The 11,469-nt window shown below is 40.6% G+C and overlaps 1 protein-coding gene across 2 annotated transcripts; it reads left to right on the top strand.

Annotated features, from left to right (window-relative positions):
- Positions 1–620: 620 nt before the first annotated feature.
- Positions 621–7,207, top strand: ttpal (tocopherol (alpha) transfer protein-like). 2 transcript variants are annotated; one of them, XM_085394271.1, is made up of 6 exons: positions 621–688; positions 1,276–1,502; positions 4,363–4,606; positions 4,716–4,909; positions 5,259–5,369; positions 6,688–7,207. In XM_085394271.1, the coding sequence occupies exons 2-6, from the start codon at positions 1,293–1,295 to the stop codon at positions 6,964–6,966; spliced, it is 1,038 nt and encodes a 345-aa protein (XP_085250397.1). In that variant the 5' UTR covers positions 621–688; positions 1,276–1,292; the 3' UTR covers positions 6,967–7,207. The 2 variants fall into 2 exon arrangements, with proteins under 2 accessions (XP_085250397.1, XP_085250396.1); XM_085394270.1 differs by having other exon boundaries at positions 686–825.
- Positions 7,208–11,469: the final 4,262 nt, after the last annotated feature.

Raw genomic sequence — 11,469 nt, 5'->3', positions numbered from 1 at the left:
CCTTTAATTAGACATTTAGTCAATTGCTTGCATTTTTTAAAGAACAAAACACCAACCCCTTGTTGTACGACCAATCCTGTAGTGAAACGAATCCCAAATATAAAATTTGTATTAAAAAAAATTGTCTACCTACATAGCCTCCGAGACGACATGAAGCCTACAGTGCCAAGGAAGCAGCCGCGGAAACATGAAGGTAAATTCTGCCATCTACTGCTTTGAAATGCAATACAAGGATGGTATAACCTGCGTACAAGTATGAGATCATTACGTTAGCCTACAGCTATAAAACCCCAGAGCTATAAAATTACCTGCCTGGTGCTTGAATCAAACAACAGTGTTTGAAAAGTGTGCGTTTCTGTTACTGTTGGATTTAGAGATGTGAGGTTCAGGTACCCAGGTGCGTGTTTATGTTAGTAAATCTTGAAACGGATTAGTTTGTAATTTGTTAAAAGAAAAAGAGCTGGATATTTCAAGATCGCATTTGAATTTGAAACACAACAGGCTCACATAACAGTCACGCTATTAATTTTTTTGACATATAGGTTTGCCTAATTTCCGATTAAACTTGAACGCAGCATCGGCATCAAAACAAAAGACGCACGATTCATCGGCGCAGTGCATCACGTGTTACAAAAGCACCAATGAGCTAACGCCGGCTCTGTACCCGGAAGAGGGATTTTCCTGACAGGTCCGTTGTGATTTTTTTGACAGTGGTTTTTGTAGCTTTGATCTTTGCGGATGTTTTCTGAATTTATATATCACTTACCAGCAGCCTTTTAGCACTCTATGTCTGCCATTGAAGGCTACCGTTAGACCCATTTTCTGGTCAGTATTCAGTCATTATCCGGACATATGCTCTGTTTAGGCTCAGGCTGTATTAGCTGAGAATCTCTGGCGCTGTGACTCATTACTGAGTGAATGCATGCAGTGTTTGCAGTCTTGGGTAGTTACTGGAGAGCATCCCGCTCTTGTGTATCTGGGAACATCGTGTTCCCACATCTATTGCTAAACTTAGCTGAAATTGAGCTACTTACTAAAACTGCGCAGTTTGTGAGTGTACCTGACACTTACTGTAATGTTCAGGCACTTAACAGTTTTTATTTTGTGCTGCTGTACATTTACTGTGCAGAGGCAGCTTACTGGTACAAAATATGATAATGACTTTTAATTATTGATAATGAAGGTGTCAGGCCGTGGGGTATCGCTGTTCTTATTTGAAGTAAAGCTATGGTATTTAAAAGTTAATTCTCCTCACCCGTGCTTATTTCCCAACAGCTTCACCCAGTCATTCCATGGCCGATCAGCATGAGTCCATCGATCTCGGTGGTCCTACAGTGGACTCGTCAGCAGCTGCAGTGCACAGCTGGTTCCCCAGTCCTCCACCACCCATCTATTCCTGTACCCTGACCCCTGAACTGGTGGCCAAGGCACGTGAGGAGCTCCAAGAGAAGCCAGAATGGCGTCTACGGGATGTCCAAGCACTGAGGGACATGATACTTAAGGTAGGGCAGACCAATGATGCCTTACCAAGCGGCAAAAAAAAGAGGGCAAAAATTGGAAAGCTTTTGAGTAACATTCAACTGGACCTTTGGGAAGAATTTGAGAAGTGTGAGTAAGGAAATACAGGAAGGAATTTTCAGTATGAAATGTAAGTGTATTCATATATGCCAAAAATAGCCTACATGCGATCGGAAAAATAATCAGTTCTTTTATTAGGCACTTTTCAGGGCATGTTTGCAGCACTGGGGCCTAAATTTCACCTACAATCTATAGGTGTTAATTTTTTCTACACAGGAAAGTGATCCGTTTTATCTCCTCACTTTGAAATAGATCCTTTAGCACTAAAATAGTGAATTTAAATCTCATTCATTACTTTTGGTACATCTGCAGTGTGTGGTTTATGCAAAATCTCAAGGCATCCCAGTGTGCCTCAGCTCACCATTTGAGAACCACTGTGATAAAACTTAATATGGTACTCAAAAAAAGAAATGCAAGTTTTATATTGTGAAGTAGTTTTTAGTTCCAGTTGTTTGGTTTTAGTCAGTGGCAAGATTGGTGATTTGTTAATTTGTTTAACACAAATGAACTCACTTGTACAACCGAGAACTGGTTCAGTTTGCTGTATTCTCTTGCCAGTGGAATCAGGGCACAATAAAACAGTGTATGCACAGCATTGTTATCAGTGGCACCATGCCACGACTGACTGACGTTGACTGGGGCCAGGCTTTTGGCATTCTGGATCCTGTTGCTGCAGCTTTGCGTGTCCATGAGAGCATCTGATCGTATTGTTCTTGGTGAAATTCTGACCAGACTGAGGTACCGAGTTGAGGTGCTCTAACCTGAACTTGTATTACTCCTGCAGCAGCGCCCTGCGGCTTTTTCAGCAGGACAGTGTCTGCTTGACATATGGCCTGACACTGTCAGAGTAGAACAAGCCTTTCTGGAACAGAAGAAAACCCAGACACTTTATTTGCCAGCTTGCCTCCTATTGAACTTGCTTGCTTGGGTCATTATGTTCATCAGAGCCAGTAACCAGTTCACAGCTCCAGGCCACATTCATGCAGGAATAGAGAGCAATTCCTCAGCAACAATTTCCTGACTCTTATCCGGTCCATTTGGAGATGGATAGCTGCCTGTGTTGCATCCAAAGGAGGTTATATGTCCCATAAAATAGCCTGTATATACATATATTATGGTCTTGGTCTATAAACTCTCCTTAAAACACAAACTTCCATTTGTTTTTAGGATAGTATATTAACTTTTAATACCCTAAAAATATAAAGCTGATGTAATATTGTATTATTTGTGTTTTTGAACTTGGGAACACCTGCCATAGCCATTACAATGGTACTTTGAGAACTTTGGCAGGGGTTTCTGTTTTTCTCTGAGGACAGATTTTGTCAGTGCTGTCCCAAATATATCACAAAGCTTTAGATGTTCAGAATTCAGATTTAAGGTTGTTCTTGAAGGTGGATGTGGGGATCTGATTCCACGTTGTCCCGTTTCACATCCTTTATTTTAATTTTTTTATGTATTTGTAACTCTCCTACATGACGTTTAGGAAAAAATACAGTGTGTGATTGCACTGTCCAATATTCCAATGACACTATGACCTGTGACAAATGTCCAATATTCCAATGACACTATGACCTGTGACAAATGAGTATGGATTTTAACTGCACAGGTCCTGTGTTTTTCTGCTGTAGTGTTTTGATAGCATTAAAAAGCAGTGAATAAAGGTATTATTGAACAAGGCCAAATTTCAATTGTTTGTCAATTAAAATATTTTTTCTTATTTGTTGCATTTCAGCAGCACTGAATTCCATGTGAATTATCTTTGTTTGTCTTGCAGACATTTTTTGACAGTGGTTGGAGTCTCATAGAAATAGAGTCTCATAGAAATATGATCTGTAGTTTTGTTATTTCCAGCAATGAGGTGGTCCACCTCTGAATTCTTTCTTTCCTCTTCAGCCTATAGCACTGAAGGCTCAAAGTAAATTTATTATAAAATGTGTGATGGACGTAAATCATTTTAAAAATAAGGTTTTGTTTTTTTCCCCTAAAACGGTGGTACATGTTCTTTATTAGTGAAGGAAAAGTCTCAAAGGTTTGGTCCTTTGAACAAAGAAGGTTCACTAAAAATAAACTGAAGTGCCCATGTTATCAGAATAAAGGATCCTTTTACTGGTGGCTAAATGGTGAATTTCTAATAGTTTAGAGTTTAGTAATAGCATTGACACCTCGCAATAGAACAGATTTGTTTTGGGGTTTTTTAAGGTGTTATTTTCAAGCAGTTACATTGATACAATTATTCTGAAAACTTTTTAAAAGATTATTTTAACCAGATTCTTTTGTAATGATTTATTAGTTCCACTTATGCCAGCTGGGGATTGGTCCGATAGGTACAGTATGGGGTGAGCCCTCCCTTAGAGACAGGCTGAAAAGGAGCTAGTTGAGGTGGTTTGGACATCTGACCAGGCTGCCTCCCAGGTGCCTCTAAGTGGGGTTTTCCAGTCATATCCTTCTGGGAGAACACCCCAGGGTAGACCCAGGAGATGCTGGATTATCTCTCGGCTGGCTTTGGAAACACCTCAGTGCTCCCCTTGAAAAGTTAGAGGAAGTGGACAGGGAGGAGTAGTACTGGGCATCTCTGCTTAGACTGCTGCCAGTGAAACCCAGGCCTGGAGAAGTAGTAAAGAATGGACAGATGGATGCTAACCAAGCTTAATTTAGCCATTTTTCTCAGTGTTTTATTTTGTTTAGTCAGAAGCCGTATTTTGTTTATTCTAGTTGTTGCCATTCATGACCTTCCCTCTTTTCTTTTTTTTTCAGTTAACTTTTTTTCCCCTCTTGGCTCTGCAGGAACAGCCCAATCTCAGGACACGACTTGATGATGCCTTCCTGCTGCGCTTCCTGCGGGCTAGGAAGTTCGACTATGACCGTGCCCTGCAGCTGCTCCTCAATTACCATGCAGGACGTAAGGCTTGGCCAGAGGTGTTCCAGGACCTGAAGCCATCCACAGTGAAACACGTCCTCGACCTGGGCTTTCTCACAGTGCTGCCACGGCCGGACCCCAATGGAAGATACATCCTCTGTCTGCGCCCAGGTTGGTGTCAGCTTCATCGTCACTGGAAAATTCACGCAATACTCGATTTATCTGACGCATTATTCGTTCGCTCACGATGCACGATTACTCACTTCTAACTGTTTTACAGGAAAATGGAAACCAAATGATTACCCATTTGTTGACAATGTTAGAGCGATTTATTTGACTCTGGAGAAGCTGATTCAGCCGGAGGAAACGCAGGTGAACGGCATTGTTATTTTAGCAGACTACACCGGAGTGGGCATGTCACAAGCATCCAATCCAGGCCCGTTTCTCGCCAAAAAAGTTGTGAGCATCCTCCAGGTATGACATCAAAAATCGAATGTTAGCAATAATGAGTATTATTTGATAAAGCCACTATCTGATGATGATATTCTTATGTCAGAGGGGATTAACTCTGCTAGTTTCACCTTGAGATGGTTACTTAATGAATCACTATCTCAAAATGATTCTTATTTTTGATGATATAGCAGTAAAAAATGGAATTAGTGCAACACTTGAGAAAAAAACTTGTCAGTCACAGCAGCTCCTGAACGCTGCCTGTGGTGTTTTGTCGTGACTGCAGAGTGTCTGATATTTACATAAGTACACAAAGCATGTGTGAATCATTTGACAAGGCCCAGCTGTGACTGTTTTCTCTTCTAATTCACAGGATGGGTTTCCGATCAGAATCAAGGCCGTTAACATAATTAATGAGCCGCGGATTTTCAAAGGGATCTTTGCTATAATTAAGCCGTTTCTCAAGGAGAAGATGGCAGAGAGGGTAACTATTCTTGTACTGTCTCTGACTCTTTTGTTTGGAACAAAGGCCCGCTTTGAATCGTGCCCCTCATTTTATTCTGTAGCCTGTGTTTCAAACCGATAGTCTTTTTCATCTGTGAAACTGAAAAGCTAAGCATGTTTCCTTTTCAGAGAAATAAACCAAAATGGTCAAACCGAACAACAATTTTTCAAAATGGTATGGTAAGCCTTGTGTTGTGTTCATTAAAACGCATAGTAACACATCTGTAATTAACACTGGGGTCAACAAAAACAAGCTGTAAATGCAACAGTGGCATATTATCTGTTTTTATGTTAATATATAAGCAAAAACAACAAAAAATCAGCAGGTACAGTCAAAATAAATAGATACTAGTTTGGATATAGTAAATGCACCTCTGTGTTCAAATTTGATTCTGTGCATGGCATTTAGTGGTCAGATTATTTCATTTTTCACATTTTTGCTCACAAGAGTGGCTTCTTGGCATACAGAGGGTGGTCAGCAACACTTATCACATTTACACATGGCCAGCCCCCATTCCAAGTCTTCTTCTTGGGCATGTGCAGGCAGCTTGCAGTGTGAGTGCCATTTTTAGTTTGCTCAGTGGACGCCCTTTTTTGACCACTTTCACTGTCACTGGTGAGTCTGAAAGTCTCCTTCTAGGACCATGCTGTTCTCAGACAAAATATCCTCAGTTTCTAAGCTCAAAAGCAGAATGTCAAGTGAGAAATGAGACCGGGAGCGTTCTCGTGATTTTTATTTCAACAGTGACTGGGTTGTGTGATGTCCTGAGGCGTGTGAGGGCGAACATCCAATAGAATCGACCTATACTGTTGTGCGTGCCAGCACGTTATCCGGTGCCAACATAGAGCACATTAAAAACACAGGAGTTATTTTGGCCTGAACCAACACAATCTTTTCTCACCACCTGTCCTGCTTGCCAGATTTGGCTCACTGAAGCTTCATACACTTCCATAAAATCAGAGTCAAGTTAACACTGCAGGAGGCTCAGCGTGCATTGCAGATGCAGAAGTACAAAGGGACAGAAGTAGACTTCCTCTGAGGGATGTAAAAAAAAAATAAAAAAGCTGGGCTGAAAACAAACGAACAGAGGTGCACGAGAAGGTGTTCTTGAATGTGAGGTTGATTTTAATTCCTGAACCTTTTTCATAAAACATCTCAAGTATGAAAATGGCAAAGGTGAAGCTTTGTAGGAAGGTGAAAGTTGAAGGCAGTTACCTGATAAATCTAAAATTACATTCATCACATTAAATATTAAAGCTGCAGGTCGCTGACAAGTCTTTGTCGTCTTCTTACACAGTACATCCTCCACGGTTCAGACCTGCGCTCCCTGCACCGGAACATCCCACGATCGGTCCTGCCAGAGGAATACGGCGGCACCGCGGGCCAGCTGGACATGAGTGCGTGGTCAAGACTGCTGCTGGACTGCGAGGAGGAATTTGTAGTGGAGTTCTGCCAGCCGGATCCACTAGAGGGCGTGGTGCTTCCAGAGTCCATGCTCTTTGAAGGAGAGCAGGCCAGCGGGCATGATGACGACACCTTCAGGGGGCTGCGCTCTCAGCTTTACTACTGTTACTGATGTTCGCTGTAGTCGCAGAGCTCCCATCACTGAGAGGACATTTTCTGTTTCATTTAAGAAACACGTGTGTAGACTTTTACAGGGCAAGTTGCCAATATTATACATGATTTATTTTACTAAGTAAGCAGCACTTAGGTGGTATAGTCTACTGTTGTTCACATGTGGCCCAGCATTCAATCATTCATCTAAGGCAGCTCCAGGTACTGGTTAAGATGCTTTTTTTTTCATACATTGATGCATGTTCAGCAGAGATGATGATACCACCCAGGTGAAAACCCTCCGCCACTTGGCTATGCCTAGAAATTCTGTCCATAAAAATTATGAATAGAATCGGTGACAAAGGGCAGCCCTGGCGAAGCCCATCACCCACTGGGAATGACTTATTGCCGGCTAGGCGAACCAAGCTCTTGCAACGGTTGTATATGGATCAGTGTTGCTTGCCATTTCTCTAAAATCCTATTTTAAGATCGGGGACCAAATCCACAGTCCTCCTTTTGTGTTTAGCTAGGGTGGTGCAGTGGTCAGCACTGTTTCACATTGGCAAAAGACTCTCCAGGTTCAAACCTTGTTTAATATTAAGGGGTTTAATATTCTCCCTGTGCATGTATTGCCAAAGTCAGTTGGAGCAATCTCCAACCCTCTCTGCAACCCTGCAACTCCTGTGAATTTGAAATGCAGTAAAGAAAGTGGTTGGATTGATACATTTAGTTGACAATTATAGGTTGTCTTCCAATGTTCCTCTCTTTAATTCACATTCCACATGGAGATATCCTCACATATGAACTTAAAAGCTTCAGGAGTCTTAGGCTGGGATGCTTTCTACAGTATTGAAATGGTCTGCTTCAGGTTTGTTCGCAGTACTAGAAATACTATTTGATTTCAGCGAGCGTGCTGCCAGGTTAGAGCGTGCAGGCGGCAGCACACATGATGCCCACTCACAATTTTATCTGCATTATTCACACATTGCTGCAATCTGACATCACTTTTTGTACCAGGGAACTGGCAGTTTAAAGACCAGCCAGTTTGCTATTAGCGTGCATCACACACAGTCTTAAGTCCCAGAAAAGCCCCATGCTGCAATGCATGTTTGAAAATGGCTTTTTTGATATTGGACCTTCACTGTTGAGTAGCACAGAAACGCTGCCTGGGGAGAAAAACGCTGTAACTCTTGAAGTCATCCTCTTATTTGGATGATTGAGCAATGAAGGCTCGTAGCCTTTCTGCATCATATGAACACTGTGGATTTTGTCCTCAATCTTTGATAGCAGGCTCCCTACAGCATGGGAAAAACTGCTTTCAGTGTACACGTTTTTACCAGTTTAACAGCATTTAGGTTTCTGCGTGCGCTACCATCTAGTACATTGCCTTAAATGATGTTGGATTTGGTTGACAATTTTGTGTGCACCAAAACTCATATTTGTTCTCATCAGGACTCGTCTTACATAAGAGTGGCTATACTTCATCGCTATAAAGGACAAGAGAAAGGACAATGTCATAGATTTACCTAAAAAAGATTTAGCCAAATATGTAACTCAGAGTATTTCAGAGCCTTTGTTTAGCTGATGGTTACGTTTCCTGGCTTGACTCTTCTAAGAGGATTATCTTTTAAGTTCAGATAATCTGCCTTATGTTTTATTTTTTTGAAACCCGTTTGCCTGTGTTTCATCACACAGTCTTAACACAGGGCCGTTCCCGATCGCAGGGGTCACACGGGGAAATATAGAACATTGAGCCCTGACTTTACAGACCTCCAGTTTGCCAAATTGTACACCAGGCCATGTACAGAAATGTGCAATAATGTTGCATCTGTTTTCTTGCGGTAAAGCTAACTTGCTTTTGTTCAGTCTTTTGTATTTTTATTTTAAGCATGTCTGACTATAAGCTGTGTTGTGTTGCAGGATATTTGTTGTTGTGAAGACAGTAAAGGAAAAGCCAAACAGAGAACATGCTATTTGTGTCTTGTTTGTTATGTGGATGCTGTTGTTGGCATGCTGCAGGCTCTAGGGAAGTTGCGGGTATTTTCACAACATAATTGCATCTGTCTTGAGCTGAGTTTCCCATATTGGATTCATGGGTCTCCAAAGACGCCACAAAAGCAGCGCTGGGAGAAGCATTCTGATCTTTTGCTTCGGTGCACTAACTTTAGGACAGTGAAGTACTCCATTGCTTGTAATCAGAAAAGAACAAAGTACTCATTTTTCTTCTCAGATTGCCATTACATTTATATTTTTGGAAAACTCTTAACATTTGAGAAGCATTTTGAAGTTTCCATTCGTCTAAGTACATTTTTATCAAGTTGTCACATGATTTGTGCCAGACTGCTGGTCTTTCAGTCTAATCTGTCATTCAGGTGAGTGCTAGAGTACCTGTATCTGTCCAGTGTTTCGACCTCCACGACCATGATGTTGATGGGCATAGTCCCAGTTTTTTTCCTTCGGAAGTCAGCCAACATCTCTGACATTCAGATGGAGGAGGTGATTTCATCCGGACCATTCAACAAAGTTCCTTACCAGATTCCTGTGCTCTGATTTCCGCCCACCCTCAATACACCCAACCAATGCAGTGTTGTCAGAGTTATCTACCTGTTTCAGCATGCTGCACTTCCACAAGGCTGGTAAGCAAACTGAAGAGGATCGACGCTGCATTGGCTCAGCTCAAAGTTGAAAATATTCAAATTTGGGTAAAGTTTACTATTAATTTTCTCTGAAACCTTACAGTTCATTGGGCTGTGAGCTGGAGGGGAAAGAGTGAGGGTAACCCAGAGTAAGAATCCAGTGAAATATTTGCGTCACCTCTTAAAGTTTGTTATAACATTAATAATATAGACAATATCAAAAATAGTAGTCAGAAAATATTTTTTAAAGTTATTATTATATACTTAAGTGTCGTGTAAGAACATCAATTAATTCATATATATATTTCTAATATTTCAAAATTCGAAGTGGATTGATTAGTAAAATAGTGACAAATGCCAGGATACAGAAGACTCGTGTTTCTAAGCCAGTCGGCACCCGTACCGTAATATGCATAAGAACGGTGCAACAACATTGTAGGTGCGGCTGGGGGTGCGGCTAGCTTGACTATGACTTCGCATGTGAGGGCTCATTGAATTACTGCGAGAGATAGCTGAAGGATATTGACGACAGGCGGAGCAAAATGTTGTAGTCCAGCAGGGTTTATGTACACAGCACTGTTGCAAGAGTAACACTTCTAGAAACCACATCAATGAGTGGAAACTTACATCAAAGCACATTTGCACACTGTTTTTCAAACCAAAAAGGTTGAGATGTCAACCATATGGGCAGCAGCTGGGTCTAGAATCTAGACCCAGCTTTTTGAAAGTTCACTCACTGCTGACCATCTAGACTCTAGATGGTCAGCAGTGAGTGAACTTTCAAAATAAAATACATATTACACATTTAGAATGGTACCTCAGAAGTAAACGCTACTTGTTCCTTACAGCAGCAAATGTAGTGCTATGAGTACATTTTTTGGACATCCTGTTTAGCGACAGTAGAGCAACACTGAGGATGAAGATGGCATTTAAATATGCTACTGCACCATAACTGGTTCTTAATTTTTTATTAGGTTAGTCTGGGATTTATAGATTTAGTTTATAGAATATATATGTATTTTAGACAATAATGAAGTATATCTTTCAGTAAAAATCAAAATAACTTGTGGCTTGTGAGCCTGCTCGTTTGCTGCTGTACCTCTGCCATCTGGAACGAGAACACAGAACTCATTAATTTCTTTTCTCTTCTCTCTTTCATAATTTTATCATTTTTTTCATCATTTTAACTTTATTTTAACTCTGCACAACCCACACTGTTATTGTTGCTCTGCTGTTTCCATGACGCTGGTTAACTGAGTGAGACAGTTAAAGGGGCTGATTTTGCATATCATGCTCAGTTTAGTCGTTGAGAGATGTGAAAGCAGTTGGAGCTTTCAAAGGTTGCAAAAAATATTTGAAGGTATTGTTTTTTATTGATTGTTGCGGATGGAGCTTGAGTCACTTTCTGTTTTTAGGTTATTAAACTGCAGAGAAGTGTTGACTTAAAACAAAACTGAGAATCTGGCAATAGTTTGACAACACTTTAGTGCTGAAGATATATCCACACCCCACTGGTTAGAAAAAATATTTTAGTTTTGCACACCTTAAATTTATTTTTAGTTCATTCCAAAAGCTAAAATACTATTTTGTATAGCTTATCACTTGTGCTTTTATTTAATCCATTACACCGGACTAGGTTGTAATGCACCATAGTAATATATTTTTCTGTTATAGTTTTGCATTAAAATAAGTATACTTAAACAATGTCATACATTATTTCTGACTACCTGGACAGGACAACAAGCAATACTTGAGAAATGAGTGGAGATTCAGTTTTGATGGCCGAGCAAGAGCTATTTTTAAATATCCAAATGATTAGGAGCGACTGTAAGAATACTAATTTTTCTTAAATGCCATTTTAGGTTATTAATTTTAAACAAATGATAAAG

Source organism: Rhamphochromis longiceps, linkage group LG20 (assembly GCF_057381845.1).
Source record: "Rhamphochromis longiceps isolate RC_006_pf linkage group LG20, R_longiceps_female_GT1.1, whole genome shotgun sequence".
Taxonomy (NCBI): domain Eukaryota; kingdom Metazoa; phylum Chordata; class Actinopteri; order Cichliformes; family Cichlidae; genus Rhamphochromis; species Rhamphochromis longiceps.
This window is presented reverse-complemented; position numbering and strand designations above follow the sequence as displayed.